At 35.2% G+C, this 19416-nt stretch overlaps 2 protein-coding genes across 3 annotated transcripts in view; one reads left to right on the top strand and one right to left on the bottom strand.

The window, feature by feature from the left end:
- LOC122153706 (dynein light chain Tctex-type protein 2-like) overlaps positions 1-19416 on the top strand; it is a 41795-nt gene that overhangs the window by 16250 nt on the left and 6129 nt on the right. The window lies entirely within an intron of this gene.
- Positions 1206-19399, bottom strand: LOC104361311 (endoplasmic reticulum membrane-associated RNA degradation protein). Its single transcript, XM_032985191.2, is given in 19 exon segments — positions 1206-1837; positions 2493-2606; positions 3543-3752; positions 5502-5630; positions 6437-6516; positions 7333-7416; positions 8217-8387; positions 9226-9294; positions 9774-9803; positions 10250-10352; positions 10918-11032; positions 12140-12244; positions 12247-12275; positions 12867-12964; positions 14120-14209; positions 15990-16091; positions 16606-16745; positions 17916-18084; positions 19373-19399. Coding segments are annotated over 18 exon segments (1998 nt in total). The 5' UTR covers positions 19373-19399; the 3' UTR covers positions 1206-1677.

The raw sequence follows: 19416 nt of genomic DNA, 5'->3' as shown, positions 1-19416 counted from the left end.
TCTTAGGTAGCAGCATATGAAGAGAATCGTATGCAAGATCATTTTAGCAAAGTTTAAATACATGAAAGAAAACTTATGTTGAAAACATAAGTTTATGGTCTATAAGGTTACTTTTCAGTACATGAACATACTTTCAAAAGAAGAAAGCATGTCAGCTGTTTATGTACTTTTAAACCATGACTCTGTGTTTTAATTTCTTGTTCTCTTTCCTACAATAAATATATAAAGCCTAAATATTTTTTTTCCTTACAATACTTATCATCCACCCCCTTACTATATTTATCACCATCAAATCAAGAGTCATCACAAATGTCACTACCAAGCTACATTTAGCAGAAGTTAACACATCTGAGTAAACTCAATGGGCACCAAATAAGCCTTCAAAAATATGATTAGCATTTGCCAACTCAGGTGTTAAAAAAACCTAAAATTTCAGAATGTGGCTCTTATACTGCATTTGATACATTATTCTCTATTTCTAGTTTTAATCTTTTTTATCTAGTTCACACTTCATCATATCATTTAGTTCCATAGTAATAAAAAAACCTTGAAAAGCAACATAGTTAAATTTCAAACACACACACTATGTTGCAAGAGTAGCATAAAGGAAGCAATATGATCTTAGTTTATATCCATCCTCCACACTGAATAAACCAAACTAGTTGCGCTCTCACTGTGATTTCCAGTCAAGAAACATTGCAAAGAATCTTTTTAAAATGTAATTTGAATCTCTAATCCTTTGTAGAGCCTAACATTCTCCAGACATTACCCTCTGGTTTTACTCTCCATAGGAAAAAGCAAATGGATAGAGATTTGCAGTCTTTTGTGAATCTGTTCTTCAACTAATGCATTCCTTTGAAATTCTACTTTTTGGGGAAGGGAAAGGAGGAGAACTTGTTTTGAAAAAATAAATTATTCAAATTAATGTTGTGTGTAACAAGAGAATAACTTTTTGAACCACAATACATGTGTGTCTGTAAGCGTGTGCACCTGAGTGTTCATATTTAATCTGCATGAAATTAACTCACTAACTAACTAGGTACGTACTGGGAATGAGCAGGTGAAATTAAACAAAAGAAGCAGGTACTGTGCAAAAGTTATTTCACACTGCCTCCTTTAAATCCTGGTATACAAACAACTGGTTACTCTGTTACCAGCTCTACCTCAGTGCAAGACCTGGCTGTTTTGAACTAATAACAAAGAACCACAGTGGACAACCTTTATTCTTCTTAACCTGTTGATTACAGTGCCTGACATTATTTCCAGTATATTTTAAAGTAAAAAATGACTTTTTGGATTTAAAATTTTCCAAAGCTTTTATTCACAATCTTTTCTTTGGTATTTTCAGCATAATAGAAAACTAAAAAAAAAAAAAAAAAAAAAAAAAAAAAAAAAAATTAAGCTACAAAACACATAATACACTTAAAGTAGAACTTGCATCCTCAACATTTAGCTCACAATAAATCTTTTTCACTGGGTTTGGTAACCAGTCCATTCTTTGGAAGCTTAATCATTCGACTCTAGTCTCAAAGCCATTTTCTAATAAAAAGACTAAATTTTTCATGTAAAATTTGACAATGACTGATGAAGTTTGTCTTTGTATTAGATTTGGCAAATTTGAAGACTCCAGAACTCTTAAGATATAGCAATGTCCAAATAATCTTAAACCCATTTAATTTATGTAGCTAGCTGCATTAACATTAGCTTTCTGTCACCGATTTTCCTTATTTTTATCAAAGCCTTGTTTGTAAGCTCCATGGTTTCATCCCACTTGTTTTTCTCAGGGCTTGTGTATGTCACCAAGTTCTCAGTATACTGCAAGATTGACTTCAAAAACCTGAAAGAAATAAAACCAAAGAAGAAAAACTCAATAAAGGATTTAAATAGAAAAAAAGAATTAACGAAAAATATCTCAATGCTTGATGTACAGCTGCTAATGTCTCTAAATTTTCAAATCTCTCTCAGGATGATCAATGCATTAAGGTTTCGTCTACTTTTGGAAGAGAACCACTCTGTCATTTTCATAGTAAGAAGCGATGATTTTAAGAACTGCAATTAAAGCACTGCCATAGACAGAATACGGTGATAAAATGTGATAGAATTTTCCCCAAATGGCTTTCTCTTCTTCCTCAGTCAAATGTTTCACAATGCCTATGATATCTAGCCAGCTGCTAAGTGACATACAAGGAGTAAAATTACCAACATGTTAATATTTCTTGAGTGTGTGATCATTCTTTATTTATACTAAGGAAGAGTCTAATCAAAACTAAAATTGTGAATTACTGGACAATACATTTTCAACTAAGTTATTTTAGTTCTTGAATGAACGTTGTCTGAGATATAATTATGATTAAAATGATAGAAAGAAGGATGACAACGTACTAAAAGTCATGCTGTTCCTTTTTATTTTTTTCTCTACAGGATTTATATTACAGATCAAAAAGGAATGTGTACAACTTCCTATTTTCATCAAATAAATCTTATCTACTCACTTTAGATACTGCTGATAATCAAAAGGATTCTTCTTACAAACCAAATGAACATTGACTAGTTCCAGAGTAATCAACATCAAGATGAGCCGCAACACTGGAGACAAAAATTTAATGCTAGAAATAAGAAAAAATATTTTAAAATAAACAAAGTAAACCAAATTTAAATAGGAATCATTAATAGAAACCAATTCTTCAAACATCTGCATCCATTCTAAATAGCTGGATATTGCATATTGAGGGCTGGGGGAGGAAGACCATGAAAAGTCCTTCAGCAAAGAGCTGAGCAAATATCTAAGCTATAAATGAAGTCCATCATTTATGAAACCCCAAAAAGAGGAAAAAAGAGAAACAGATATAGTTAAGATTCCAAAGGAAACCTCACCAGCACCCATTACTTCATAGAGTAGTAAAGTACCATTCAACTGAATTGCAAATATGTATTGTCAGCTATCAGTTTAAGCTATGTTTCTCAAATAATATGGTTAACATTTTTGGGAACATAACCTGGCCAAGAATACAATATTTACAGTTTTCCTAGGTTTTTTCATAAATCCCTGGAAAGCACTTCTGAATAGGAACAAAAATAATAGAATACTAAACAATCTCTCTTCTACCTATAAAGATGCTGACTCAGTATAATGATAAAAAGCAACAGAATTAAAGTAGATAGAGTCTTGAAATCAGTTTAACCTAGTGCATTCAGATAAAACTGGAATGGTATTTATATGCTTATATAGAAAAAGCTACCAACTAAAAAATGCAATCTAACGTTTAAATTATACTTTTATTTGAAAGCTTATAATTTACAGTGAATTAATCTAGCAATGCTAAAAATAGCCGTTACATTACTCACCAATTTGAAATTTTCTTGTTATTTCAATATTACTACACAATAGAAATCTGGGTTGATAACTCTGAAATGGTTGACAAGAACACATCCACACTGTTAACTTTAAACTTCTAAGACAAAACACTGAAAGCTGGTAACAACAGCATATAGCCACTTTCTCATAAGCCTAACCACAAAGTAAAGAAAAGCCATCAGCCAACCTGTTCAACATTCGTAGATAGTTATGCCTCTGGCGAGAACGTAGAGTCTTGTTCATCCACTGTTCATATCTCAACTCGGTGCTGGCAATAACTTGCTCAGACACTTGATGGCACTGTGTGCTTATTTTACGGAGTACCACCACCATTTCCAGAACAGGTCGCGGTGAATAAAGTGTGCAAATACGTGTATCACAAAGTTCAATTAAGAATCTGCAAGACAGGAAGGAACTGTTAATTTCAACCTTTTGACATCTGGATTTAACATGAGATACATTTCATATTTGGTGTGGTTTGATTCATAATGTTTTAACTCAGAAAACCTGGAAACAGACTACCCTTACCTCATAACTGAAGAAAAGCAAGGATCTATGTAGTAGGGGTAGTGATTGTGTTCTCTATCATTTTATTGAATTTAAATGCAAAACTGCTGGTGATGAATGTGTTTCTCATTTGAGATCAAAGAAATAAAACCACAATAAACAAAACTGCCTGGCTGAAATGATACACTGAACACATCAAATCACAGCAGGGCTGTGGTTGAAGTCTTCCCACCATAGTTCAATTCACAATGAATTAACATCCACCATAATAAAACTCACTCAAACAAATGGTATCAATTAGAACTCCCATTAGTGTGTGGTCTCTCTTCCGGGCAGAACAACAGACAGACTTAACATTTTGTAAAATGCAGGTGGTGAGGCCGTTGTTTTAATCAACACCACACCAGATAATGATTTGTTAAAGCACCCAAATAGCTTTCTACTGTCATAGAACCACAGAATGTTTTAGGTTGGAAGGGACATTAAAGATCATCCAGTTCTAACCTGCTGCCACAGGCAGGGACACCTTCCACCAGCCCAGGTTGCTCAAAGCCCCGTCCAGCCTGGCCTTGAACCCTTCCAGGGGGGGGCATCTACCACCTCTCTGGGCAACCTGTTCCAGCGCCTCACTACCCTCACAGTGAAGAATTTCTTCCTTACATATAATGTAAATCTACCCTCTTTCAGTTGAAAACCGTTACCCTCCATCCTATCACTGTACTCCCTGGCATATTCTAATCTGTTAACCTAATGTGTCACACATCACTTTAAACACTCTGTTCTTATAAAAATGTTTCCTAATCTCCCTTATGCTCAAATTATCTCTGAGTTGGCAAAACATTAATGACTAAAAGTGATAAAGGCAGAAAACTAAAAATGCTTTAACATTTTAGTAATTAGGCTTCTTTCTCATAAATAGAAAAGTGCAGATAGGTAGGTAGGAAACAGAAGGCACACAGCCTACATAAGTAAAGCATCAGGTAAAATCCTCTTTGTACTACCTTGACCATGCCTCATGTGTTTGATTAGAAGAGTTTTGTTCCAATGTGTTCATTCAGTCATGGGACTCTTGAAACTGCTATAAGAGTGCCGATTAAAAGCAAAATTATTTTGATCATTATTCCAAGTCAGGTATAATTGGAACTAACATACCTCCAAGTCTGACAAGCACAACAACGTATCTTCTATTCTTACATGCTTTAGCATCAAGATTCCAAAATAGAATTATGTAGCAGCATATTACTATTTTAAATGCTATGAACAGTTGTGACACCAAGCACATTAAAATAAATTTCTGAGGCAGTTTTAGCACACAAAACAGATTAAAATCAACTTAATCTAATCAGTACATAAATACTTAAAACATTTTGCTTCCCCAGTCTGAAAGAAAAATGGTTATTTTTTTAATGCTAATTTCCAAGTAAAATCTCCATAATAATGTCCCATCTTCATTTTGAAGATGATGTTCAGCTACATCCTTAAGATTTTTAGATTGAACAAACAGCATCATTAGAAAAGTTCATTAAACATTTCAAGTATTGTTCTAAAAACAGGGAAATGAGTAACTTAGGTTTGCGAGTTCTTGTGCTGGGCTGCACATAGAAGCTGACGGCAGGAACTGGGAGAACATCAAACTCACCTCTCTGTTAGGACACTATTGATTAGATCATCTGATCTATAGCAATTCTGGGGCATATATTGCTGCAACTGAGATATAAGTTCAGATATCATAAAAATTAAAGTACTAGCTCCAGCATTTCCTTCCAACCTTAAAAACAAAAGAAAAAAAATAAGATTTGAGATGGTAAAACTGTGTAGCACCTATTATTTCTCAAATGGCATAGATTGAGATGCAGATTTTTTGGATAGCAGTGTATTCAATGTCTGCTCTCACTCTCTGACACTACGGTTCTTTACCTTGTGATTTTCTTCCTCCAACTAAACCCAACCTTTTCTCAGTCTCAACAGACTTCTGAACCCCTCTTAATCCTCCGTTCATCAAGATCCCACATAACATTGAGTACATTGAGTATATGCTAGATGCATTGCATTTTCACCTCTCAGCTCTAAACAAGCACAATTTCCTCAAGTGATATTAATAATGACTTCCTCCTTTTCAAATAACAAGAGAATGTTACCTTGTTTTTCTAAGTAATATCTTATGTCTTCCACTGATTTCGTCACCAAGCTCTTTTCAGAATAAGCAATTATTCTGTTTTACATGTGGTGAGCCACCTTTTTTTTTTTTTTTTTTTTTTAACTGTAATGGACTCAAGCTCTAGTTTAACTTCCTAACAGACCCTTCAGCATCTCTTTAGAAATAGAATATGGAGTCACCAACACCATTGTAGGTTTCAGATGTCTTCTCATTTCCTTCAAGTTAGTGTACTGTTTATAGCTTTTATAGTATCTGTAACTGATGTGTATAGCACAGAATAAGCTAAAAAGAACAAATGTACAACCCCTCTGGTATCTATCATCTTCCTAGTAAAGTATTTGAAGAGACATTTCACCATTTCAAATCCCATTCTTAAGTATTTTGAGAACTATATTTTTTTAACAGCATATACATACCCTTTAATCATTTGAACGTGTTCCTCAGGCACTATTGGCAATTCAGGCCATAAGTGAATGCTCTTCATGCATTCCAGCACCTCAGAAATTAACCATGAAAAATGTTATGTAAAGCGTAGCCTTTAACAGACAGAACAACATATTTTACTCTTCCTAGCAGCTATTTTAGAAAAAACTGCAACAGGTAGTAAGTTACTTGTTCAGTAGTCATAATGTGTAAGCTGACATCAGTTGTTAAGGTTTATGTTAGGGCAAAAAGACTTGATGTACACTTTCATGCTAAAACAACATCTGAATAAGCTAATTTACTATTCTTTCTTCCATTTTTTTTAAATATAAAAAATTAACTAACATGAATTTTCTAACATATGGTTTGAATGCTGTTGAAAATGAAAAGTACTAAGTATGTCTACTGCAATCTCAAGTCAAGAGGAACATCTTCAAGCAGTTCAGGAATTCATAAACTGATCAGCTGAACACTACCACAACTTGAAAGCAGATTTTCCTACAGTGACTGAATCTTAGCCATATGGCTTTCAATAAAAACCTCAGTTATAGCCTAATCCAAGATTCCTAGATATGGCCAGTGTTCTTGACATAAGAAAGTACAAGGAGATTAAGAAAACTACAGAACACCAAACACAATGTAACAATAAAGTAATTCCGTGATCTGGAGCAGAAACACAGCACTAATTGCATCACAGAAGCATGCTTAATTACATCCCATTTTAGAAACTGTAAATTCCAGTAAATTCTGAAAGATAAAACTAAAAAGCCTATTTAAAAAATATGTAAGATTGTAAGTTTTTAGGACGATCAAAGCATGAAGATAACAGACCAATTTAAGGTTTCACAACTTTAATGACTGAAATGCTTTCACAGTTGGAAGTACCTACCTGTTTCTTGAGTCGGGAAACTGGATGAAATCGAGAACGGTAGCAACTTGCACAGTTCATCAGCAGTTTTATAATCATGTGTTCCTGATTTACAAAATCATAGATGATACAAAACAGTTTCTTTAAACTGTCCTAATCATATGCAGACCTAGACTTAATTTTATGCAAGCCACCTATAGTACTGAAGTCAATAAAGACTTCCAAACGTCTGAGGGCTGAAAGCAGTAATCAGCACAGTGAGTGTTTAAAGCTTAATTTCTTTGACACATTTTAACTATGAAACCTGACAGCAGCTAACAGAAAAGAACCAAGTATTCTCTTAATGAAGCAGCATGCAATATATCTTGAAAAAACTAAAAAGAGGTACAACTAATTAATGGAAGATTTATCTCACAGGTTGCTCTATGATATTGGAAGAAGTAATCCCAAATATCAACAGGAAATTGAGGGGAGCAAGTATAATAATTGCTAATGTTCATAAACATGTACTGATGGACAAAAAGTGTTCACAAATTTACAGTATAAAGTGTGGATACAAATCACACTTCCATCAGCGAGCCACCATTATTTACAGTGTCTTAGAGAAAGAAAATCTCAAATATTACATCACTCAGTGGCTGAGCTACAGTTGTTTTACATACCTTTCAGATAATTCAACAGATACCAACGCTAGGTATCAACAAAATTTGACAAATAAAATTAATTTCACTTATTTCACTACAAATCTAGAAAAAAACATACTTTCACGATTTTTTACTTGGAGGAATACTTCATTTCCACAAAAAGCTGCTGTCAAGAACGATTCAGTCATAAGACTGTCTAAAATCAGATTAGGCATCCAAAATAACTGAAAAAAATCTTCTGAGGGTAATATTGATCCTTACCTTAAAAGCAAGCATGTCCACATCTGAGAATCTGCAGAGAAGAGTAATTGCAAATGCAACTATCTGATTAGCTACTTCTCTGGGAAATGCTTCTAGATTGATCTCTCCATGGCTTAAACGATCTCTTAAACGTGGACCCTCCTGGTGGTTCAAGAAATCCCAAAGAAATTCCTGTGGAAACATACACCAAGCATATAGAATTCTATTCTATGTGTACTCACATAGAATAGAAGCAATCTGTATTCACATATAATAGAATATATTCTGTGTATAGAATACCTCTGAAAGATAAGTATGTGATCATGTCTATATACAAAAGGGGCATTTAGATGCTCAGAAAAAAAAAAGCAAATTATGTTCATAGCAAGAAAAACGGGCAACTTATCCATCTTGGTAGCTTCTGAGGAGATTCAAAACTAACATACATGCTGTTTTGTGAGAGATAACAGCAGAATTCCTTCATTTTTGTCTCCCAAGTCCTCCACAGCCCCATTGCCTCTGGCAACAGGACAATAAACTCAGGTGTGCCCTACAGCCTCAAAGGGCCTCTAAATACAACACCCCTAGTTTTCACCTTCACTATCTGTTTGGGTGGTAGATGCAGGATGTACTCTGGTAGGTTTGCATCTATGTTTTGTGCCATCTACCAGGTAGAATAAGATGCATCCCAGAAGCAATCAGAAATAAGTTTTAATTCTCCCTGTATGAAGCTTCAGTTTTTCTTCTGCTCCACTCAGCTGATCTTCAGAAGTCTAAAGATCAATATCTCTGAGGATTCTATATTTCAGAAAGATAGTCTTATATGCTAATCCAATATAGCTTGTCAGGTACTACTTTGTATCCTTCACAATGAAAAAGGGTAACAAGCTTCTGGTTCTAAACTGCTGGAGATAAGCTATGTGAAATAAATGAGTATTAGGCATGATCATAAATATATAATTAAATTTAGAAACAAACAAAACAAAAAAACACAACAAGGAAAAAAACACAAAACTTTCAAATAACTTGCCATTGTAGGTTCCTCAAGAACTGCAGGAAGCTGATTGACTTCTTCATTATCCAAATGCTTTGCTAGAATCTAGAAAAAAGTAATTTGATTAGAAACTTATTATCGAAAGTCACACCATCAAAGAAAAAACACCAACTAAAGTAATTGTTTCTCTAACTTTAAGCAATTATTTCTGCCACTCAAGAATCAAGGTGCCTAATTATTACTGACAGACCAGATAATTCAAGAGAGTTGTAAAATTGAGGATATCTGCTTATAATGTTTATTTGTATTTATTTTGAACAACTGAATCTAGGAAAAAGGACAGAATGTTTATTTCCATGAGATGAAGAATTTCAAGATAGAAACACTTTGAAGAAATTAAAGTCTGACATTTTTTGACGGATTCCAAATTTTAAATGTTCACTGTCCATCAGCTATTTGGAAAAAAATTATAAATAATGTCTTATCCAACACAGGAAAGTGCTTTCTGATCTCTAGTAGTGGAAAACATTCATGTGCTTAAATTATGACATTGATATATTTTAAAAAAAAAAGATCACAAGTACCTCATCGAAAGTGGTGTAGAGAGCAGAAGGCTGGAACAAAAGACAGTATTATTTGATTGTCAGATGAAAACAATTAATTGTATATGTATACCAAACTATTTATTCATTTACATGAGATACCAGAGGTGCATGAATAGCAAAAAAACCCCAAACCCTTAAAAAAAAAAAAAGAGACTTTTGAATTTTGTGTCAAGTTTTTAAAAATAAATATAACATGATCTACTTTCCAACCTAAACTACTGTTTCTGAACACTAATGTTCAAGAACTTTTTCAGACCTCTTTTACTGGCAGACATCTTTACAAAAAAATAAGAGGCATTCATGAAACTCTACTGGAAATTTATAAACATTGTTTCACAATTGATCAAGAAACTTTGAGTGAAAATTGGTAAATGTTTAGACACTATGCTTCTAGAATTACTACTCTGCAAATATTGTTAGCACTAAATCATAATGACTCTAGACAGAAATTTTACCTCAGCTGTTAGCAATCGATTTGGACATTTATTAGTTGTAGTGAAGAGCAATCTAAGTCCAACTTCCAGCTGAGGAAGTAAGAGAATCACAGAGTCAGCATACCTGGAAAAAATAACAGACGTATGCAAAGGAGTTTTCCCTCCTTGTAAATATAATCCAAATGGAAATTACAGCCATCTCAGAGTTACACTTTCAGGCTAAACAACCCAGATCAAAATTCCTTTGTAATGCACTTTGTAAACAAACAATAAATGACTACCTGTGCCCAACAGAAGCTGACCACGGAATTCAACCAGCTCAGAGCTGACAATAACTTACAAAAGGTGAAGCATGGGAGAGGAAAACAATTTTTTTTTTTTAACTCAAAATGTTAATAGCTGAAAATTTGTTTCCACTTGCTTTGTAAAACTCTCCTTTTTGGCTACATCTGCAATAGTTCTTTTAGGTTTCAAATAGTTTATAATCCTGGTTGGCACTAAATAAAGTAGTAAGTCCACAAACTTACTGAGAGACCACCATAACAATACATAAGTGTATGTTGCTAAGCAAAAAGCTAAATAATCTATATATATGTAATCTATAAATGCTGCTATTATTCTATAAGCATAGATTATTTTTACATTCCATTTTAAAAAATAATTAAAAAAAAAAAAAAATCAGTGGTTACCTGCTTTGCTTGAAAGCTGTTAAAGCAGCCATCCAAAATGGCAACATTGTTTTTAATACAAAACTGGACAGTTTTACTAGCTCTTCAGCTACAGAAAGTGTTTCATGATTAAGATCTGCAAGTTAGCAAAAAAAAATTTATACACTAAATACAATCTATCGTTTCCTGAATTCTTAATGTTTCACTGAAAATATAAGATTATTTCAGCATTTGTAAAGGGAGATTTAAGTTATCCAAATTATTTTAATTACGCAAGTACAATGGTAGTCATATATAAATTCAGAAATTGAACTTGTAAGATTGCATTTTTAGTGATAATATAAAATTACAGAGTAAGACTAGTTAAAAAGTCATTATTTAGTATAATAAATTAACACGTCATATGTCAATAATGAAACTCACACTTATGAATTTACATTATAAATATCAAGAGAAAGCTTAAAATGGCAAGCGCAACTTAATTGCAGTAGGTGTTTTATGAAGCAAATCAACAGCTACAGGATTTGTACTACATGATGATTGGAACGCTATCAGTTTCACTTTTTTCCTAAAAGCCCTGTCTCAGTTCCATGAACAGAAGTTCCACTGGTAAACTGATTATGTAGCACAAACTGACTATGACCACCACTGACACCAAGATTCTGCATATGCTGTTTTTGCTTCAAAAATAGTAGGAATAAACCAAATAAGGTCTACAGCCAGGGAGATGCGAAGATTTTTATCTGACACTTCAGATCCTTCCCTGAGAAAAGCACCAGTGTACTGAAGATGTGTCACCATTCTTTACTGTGTTTCAACACTACCTTCCCTGTAAGATGTAGGGCACTCCTGCTGGGACACTTGCAGCTGGAACTCACTGATTCTGGAAAGAATTAGATCTTGTAAAGGCAAACTAGATAACTGTCACATGAAATGAACTCTCATCATCAAAAAACTGAAACATACAATTGAAGTCTTTCAGAAGCAGTAACATTACACATTTCAATGTGTTACAATTATATTAGAATGCAGTATTTTTTGATTCAATAGCCAGTGGAACTGCCTACATATTAAAAAGTTGCCCTACAAGCATGATTGATTCATCTAATGACAGTGTATACTTGTAGCTTACTTAAGATGAATCCCAGAACTGTGGAAAATGCATTATTTTCAACAGCAATTTTGGACAATGAAACAATATCAAATATAGCATAATAAAACTTGCTAATGGTCAAATACTTGCCTGGAAATACATCAAGCTCCTCTAAGTTAAGGAAGATCACATAAGGTCGATGTACTAAGATGCATTTAGTTTGCAGAAGATATGTCTGTAACAACTGACCCAATTGCAGTTAAAAAAAGCAGGCATAGCACAATATCTAGGGAGAATATCATAATAGATTAGAAACACTTACACAACTAAATATTTTGCAAAGAATCAACATCTGTGGGTTGAGGACAAAGGGCTTTTTGCTCTTGTAAAGAACATCTAAAACCTATGCTCCCCATCTCTTTTAAGTAGGGGCACTTAATTAATTACATTCACAAGCATGAAGAACAATGCAGAATTAGGAAACAAGCATCAGTGTATTCTATTGGCTGCTGATTCCCATCCTCTTACCCCATTCCTCTGCCTTTTGTTATGAGTTACTCCTGACTGCCCTGACAGACAAGGAACCAGGTTTCAAAAAAAAAAAGACCTTAAGCTTTCTTACTTTTCTTGCTATTAAAAAACCCACTGGTCCTAAAACTGACCAGCTTTATAGTGGCGGAAGTATTCTATGGAAATCCCTTTCCAAAAGAAGCAGCAGCAGCAGAGGAAAATGGTCAGGATATTGCCAGAGGCCTTTGGACCTTTTTTTTCTTTTTAAATTTTTAAATTTTTTTCAGTAAGAGTAGTTTTACTAACAGCTTCTCAAGCGCTCTCAAGTCTGACTGGTAAGAAAATGAGATTCTTTTTGGTAACTTACTTTGCAGGAATTTCTTGTGGGGATGCAAACCCATGCCACAAAACATTACGAAGATTCAGACCATATGGAGATCCAATGAATACCCTCAGTACATTCATCTAATTAATAAACAAAGTGATTACTGCATGAAAAAATCTATTATTTATTACATTGAATCTTTCCCTGACAGAAAGTTTCAGAAGTTATTGAGAAACTGCAATGTCTACCATCAAGATGACTGGCCATAGCTTGTCACAGTAACAGTAACTCATTGTGTGCAATTCCCAGTATTCTCTGAAAGGAAATCTTTCAGCTTATTTATACATGCTATATAATATAATATAATATGTGAAGAACAAAACTCATCATTAGACATTCCAAACAGTTATGACAGAAAAACAAATGAGATCAAGTTTAGCTCTTACTTCTTGTAGTATAAATTCACCATAATTTAATACAAATTAATTTCAAACACAGAATCTGTATTCAAAGCTGTATTCACAGATCACTATCCCACAAAAGGGAAATTTTAATTTTTTTAATTTTGTAACTGTAAGAATTGAACTATTCCACATGCCATCAAAATTCAATAAATAATCCTTATAACACTACTAGGCTGACTAACAATATAAGCTTCTACAGTTCACATCCAATATTTTGTCCTAACAAAGAATTTACATTTGTAAAACTGTATGAGAAAGACCACCTATTCTGTTTATACAAGAGTATAAATGCCATCAGAATTTTCTTTTTATTGTTTTTTTGTTTGTTTGTTTGTTTGTTTTTTTTTGTTTTGTTTTGGGTTTTTTTGACATGGGGAATAAATTAGTTTCCTCTATTTTGAAAAATTCTGGTGTGGTAAACATTATAAAGCATCTTACTACAGTGGTGGTGAAGGGGAACACAGTTTATCAGAAACAGCCAGCGCAGTATGTGTATTTTCAAGTGTTGCAATTCAGAAAGAGGCGGGCAACTCTGCAGCTTGCTCACCCCCTTGATGGATATGTGGAATTTTACACATGTAGGTTTTTTATGTAGAAAATCAAATAAGAACTTATGAGCTCGCCTTTAAATATATTTCCATTTACAATATTCACTATTTTTGCCATATATCCCCCAGACTGTAACATGTATAAAATTAAAGTTTTTCTAATATACTACAGAATTTGCAAACTCTTCTTCAGTGCAAGCAAAGGCTATGATTGTAAACCTGCCATTTGTCAAGAAGAAAACCAGCTCAGTTTTTATTACTCATTTCAAAATTATGCACTTACTACAGGTTGTCCAAAGACAACTGCAAGCTGCTTAGAAGCAAGCAAGTCTCTTAGAAGGAAAGGGCAATCTTTACCAATCAGTAAATATACCTATTAAAAAAAGCAAAACAGATAACGTAAGTAATTCAGTATACTTTTATTTCAAACATACAACTTGACTATTTCACCCAGTAACCATTTTCATTATTGTAAAAACACTAATCAAACATTATCAACCAAATCATTAAAAAGGGTTTAAATTCTGTAATTTCATGACAAAATTTACAAACATATCAGGAAAGAGTGGATATCCTACTTAATGTTCCATAGTTAGGCTTTTCACAGTGTCTGCACACTTACTGCTCCTCTTTCCCCCACCCCGCCCCCCCCCAAAAAAAAAAAAAGGTAAAAACAAAACAAAAAAGTAAAGCACAATAAGAATACATAATTAAGGGAATCCAGGACACCATACCTCATTCTTACCCTAGAAATCTCTGAGTCTGTAATTGTTAAAGAAGGAGACTTGTGACTGATCTTCTGATTCTGGCTGTTCCTTAAACTAGATTTTATGCTAGCTGGGCAACCTCAGCATCTTTAGTTTCAACCACTATGAAGCCTTCCATTCTTTGTATCCTCCCTGACAGTTTTTCGTAATCTTTAGTAATTTTTCATTACTTCAGAATTTACCACTCCCCATGTTTTGGCAAACTGGGTTTCTCTAGGTGTGAATTAGCCCATTGTCCTTCTCTAGCATTTCCTTCTCCAAAGCTCCTCATATAGATTAAACAACCAGCTATTTTATCTTATGTGTGAGCAATACACTCCAGCAGCAAAGCCTCTGAAAACAGCCATTGCTCCCTCCTCCCTAACCTGCACACCCATAAGTAGTGGTGACATCTGTTTCTGTGGTCAGGCAGTGAAGCAGATCAAGGCATCGATGCAGATGAAAAACAAAAACGGGGGTAGGGGAAAAAGGTCAAAAGGTACCTGGATCAATTCAGCAATCTAGTTTGCTACTAGGCCTTAAAATATTTGCATTCACATAACATACCAGCAAACAAAGCAGATGACTGTGAAGAGTGATTGAACAAACTTTAGCAGTGCCACCACCAAACGTTGAACTATAGCTTAATTCACGTTCCATCAATAAAGATTCACAATACAAGTTTCCTAATAGCAGTCAGAATTCCTAAGTCTAAGTCATATCTCATATCCTCGCCTCATGCTGGTCATGGAACTCCTGCAGTATTACTCTTTAAGCTTAACAAGAGTGCATACTTTTACTAACTACTACAGGGTAAATGAAAGAAGGAATGTGTTAACAAGACAAACATTCAGGAGAACAAGATGGATCCTAAATCTATCCAGCTGATCAGTTAGGTCAAGAATTTAAGTTGTTATCTGACTTCTAGATGCTTTTGTGGCACAAGACTTGTGTGAAAGCATTTAAACAGATGTAGACTCTGCAAACAGAGCTCTGAGGAAATAAGTTATCTAGCAGTGTGCTCCTGCCTCTCCTCACAGAAGCTACATCATCAGAACTTCTGTGGAAGGTATGCTGCTCCATGTTTCAATTAAATAAATCAGAGTAACAATGGCCTACTATATGTACACTGATTAAGCAAACTTTGGTCTTTTTTAATGAAACTGGTTAGTAACAGCACTCACACAAGCAACTCTACCAGCACAGGTGAAGGAACCCCACAATATGTTCCCATTAGCACAACCGGATCCAGAAAAGAACATCTATCCAACTCAAAATGAAGCTGGGCTACTAGTGTACTACTACAGTACAGGGTAATCTCACTTTTTCAATATTCAATTAAATCCAGGAGCTCATTCCCATCTTATAAAACCAAATCTGCAATAGACTCCTCATGCCGGCACTTACATCACCCAAGGCTCGCTCCAAGCACGATGTTAGTTTCATTAAGCCAAGAGCAACTTCTGTATTTTGTGTATATTGTAGAACATCAAATACTTCAAGAAATAACTGTATGATGGGGAAGAGGAAGAATGTTGTGTTAAATATTCAGAAGGAAAAATAAAATTGTCAGAAGCACAGAAACCTAAATATTCCTCTGTGATAGTTGCTATGCAAATGTAGAAAGAAAAGCATGCATCTTTCCAGATGTCTCTAAAGTAATTGCCCTAGACCACCTCCTGTATTTTTAGTTGCAATGCATCTAGTGCCTTGCATCTATAAAAATTATCAACAATAACTTTACACAGTAAAATTTGGTATTAAGCACACAGTAATAGAAAACCAAAATCCTACCAATTTAGGTTAGAACAGGCCCAAAGCACCTCATGTTCTCTTTGTGATAACTTATATAAAATCTACTTACAAAGTCAGGAATACTAGAAGCAACTATGTATCAGAGAGGGACAATTAGTTACAAATTCTAAGTATTTTGGTTCATTGATATCTCTTGTGTGTTCTTACATTAAATTTCCACAGAAGGTTAATGTGCCAAAATACAAATTGTCAACAGACATTTCCATACCTCTGTGCAGTTTGTCCAGCGGAACCATAATGCGTACTGAATTACAAATTGCTCCTTGGTCAGAGATTTGAAGTGCAAATTAACAGATTCACATACAGGTCCTAATGATCGTATGCTTTTGATATAATCCACACTTTGATCTTAAATTGAAAAACAAAAGGTGATTAGAGGCCCAAACTTCCTGAAGATCCAATATTTTAAAACTCACAAAGAGTAAAACCTGCTACAGCTTGTGTACGTATTTGGCACAGAGAATTTTATTCAGACTTTTTAGCACACCTAATATACAACAGTTTACTGACCAAAAGACCACACAGATATGATATAGAAATTAAAAGTGCAGTGTGAACCCAGATACTATCAAGTACCTTCTCCAAGTTAAAAAAAAAAAAAAAAAACAAACAAAAAACCAAACCAAACCAAAAGCCAAACCCAAAACCTAACACAACCTTAATGCAAGAAAATATGGAAATAAATAGGATTATTATGCTTTGGTTTTGTTGAAATGGGAAGAACCTACTACCTGCTAGAGTACAAAAATTCCACATAACCAAGTTGAAAGATGGTGCAGGTTCAGAAGGATCAGTCAACCTGTACCACTTACACCTTTTAAAGAAGGCAGAAGTACCTTACAGAGCGGGATCACTGCTCCTCTTTGGTGGGACATTTTTATAGGAGAATAAATTCTTCTCATGTACTGAAATATACTGCTTGAGGCAGAAACATGTACCATCTTTTTGCCATCTCTGGAAATTAATGACAGAGCTTGCATGATGCAATTTAGCAATTTAAAATTCAACAAGTTCATCAGGGCATACTTTGTTTTGGTTAAAAAACAGCTATAAACTGTTCTACATACAGAAGGGAAACCAAACAGTACTTCTGTACCAGCTAAAGTTGGGGAAATCAAAACCAGAAGCAACAGTAGGAATACTGATGGCCCTAGAATGTTTTAAATTTACTGAAAAAGGGATATAAACAACACAGAATAAAGAAATTATGAGGCAGAAGAGGAACAAATTGAACCCTTTATGTACAGGCACATGAAGGTGAAAACCAAGATGAATGAGGAAGCAAAGGAGCAGCTACTGAAGTAGCACAGATTACATGAGCCAACAATAACCAAATACCAAACGTGGATGAAAAAATTTAAAGCTCCTTGCAGATATCAACTGTATGTACTCTAATCTGCAGCAAAGCTAACGCTGTACTGTAATAAAATGTTATAACTAAACTATGATTGCTATGAACTGTACTGAGATTCTGCATCAGTCTTAAATATATCACTACTACAGCAGGTAAACACCAACCTGATTCAAGGTAGCACACATGCTCTGTAACAGCTTGCCAACATACTTCACCATTTTCAGATAAAATAGTATTAATATCATAGCTGTCTTTCTTCTCAAATCCAAGTCTGCAAATCACATAATGCACAGGTGGAGAAAGACAAGTAGTGACCGAATGTGGCAAGGCCATCTAGAACACACACACAAAAAGTCCCTGCATTAAGAAAGTACATGAGAACAAACAAAAATAATACTGAAGTAAACCCATAAGCACAGATATACAGATAGTAATGCAGCATCTGAAACAAGTTGTTAAGGTTTGTCATGCAACTTCTATCTATGTATATGATGAAAGGAACGCTCTGAGCAGAACCACCTTGTGGAAACTGAGAGGAGGAATTGCTCTAGTTGCATAATGCCAGGATGGTATATTTCTGAATGGTTATATCTACTGAACTGATGCCAAGATAGATTGAAGCAAAAGATCCCAGTTTATAAATAACTGTTCTGTCTAATCTCTGAGTTTACAGGGAAACTGGTGCTACTTCAAGTAAAACCAAGAGCTTCAGTCCTTATGACCAGCAAATCACTGGGGTGGGGGAGGAGGTAACGTACATAAATTCTGTATGAACTAGTAGTAACGGTAGAACAATCTAAGCATAAGTGTTATCTGAACATTAGTCTAAAGGGAAGGATGGATTGATTCAAAAGCACACATTTAACTTAAATAATTTGCAAAGATAGAACTGCTCATGATAACAAAGAGTGAAATGCTTCTGATTTAGGAAATAGCCATGCTTCCTCATTAATCAAACAAAAGACTGACAAGAGTTCGTTTGAAAATGAAGTATCACAACAAACGGAAAAAGATTTCATTAACGTTAAAACCATTTTTGCATCTTAATTAGGTAGTGGAATTGACCCTCACAGTACAGACTTGCTGAGTTCAGGGATTTGAGGAGAGACTACGTATTCATACGGGTAACAACACAGAACAAGTATAACACTTCCTATAAGGAGTATCTTAGCTATTAAAAATTTTAAAAAAAATGCTCATTAAACAGGTAATTCGGTCCTTCACGTTATTTTGAGGCCCCCCACATTCCGCCGCCAGAGACGGGAGGCTATCGCAAGCGCGCACTACCGCAGTCGCCCCGCAGAGCGGGGCAGACCAGGAGCGGGTGGCGGCCATTTTCAGGAACAGTCCGTGACCGAGCCCCGGCTGTCCCCGGGTGGCAGAGCCGAGCCGAGCCGAGCCGAGCCGAACCGAACAGAACCGAACTGAGACGAGCCGAACCGAGTCGAGCCGAACCGAGTCGAGCCGAACCGAGTCGAGCCGAACCGAGTCGAGCCGAACCCGCAGCTACCGCGCTCCCCCGGGCAGCGAGGGCGGCCGCGACCCCCCGTTGTCTTGTCATTCCCACCCCCATCTCATTCCCGGAATCCGCCACCCCGCCATGCCGGCCCGCTGCCATTACCTCCGTTACTGCTGGACCCCGCCCCCTCCTGCGTCACGACGCTA

The sequence above is a fragment of the Tyto alba genome, unplaced genomic scaffold, assembly GCF_018691265.1.
Source record: "Tyto alba isolate M040663 unplaced genomic scaffold, T.alba_DEE_v4.0 Super-Scaffold_22, whole genome shotgun sequence".
In the NCBI taxonomy this organism is placed as follows: domain Eukaryota; kingdom Metazoa; phylum Chordata; class Aves; order Strigiformes; family Tytonidae; genus Tyto; species Tyto alba.
The sequence above is the reverse complement of the archived record's forward strand: the minus strand, read 5'-3'. Positions and strand labels throughout refer to the sequence as shown.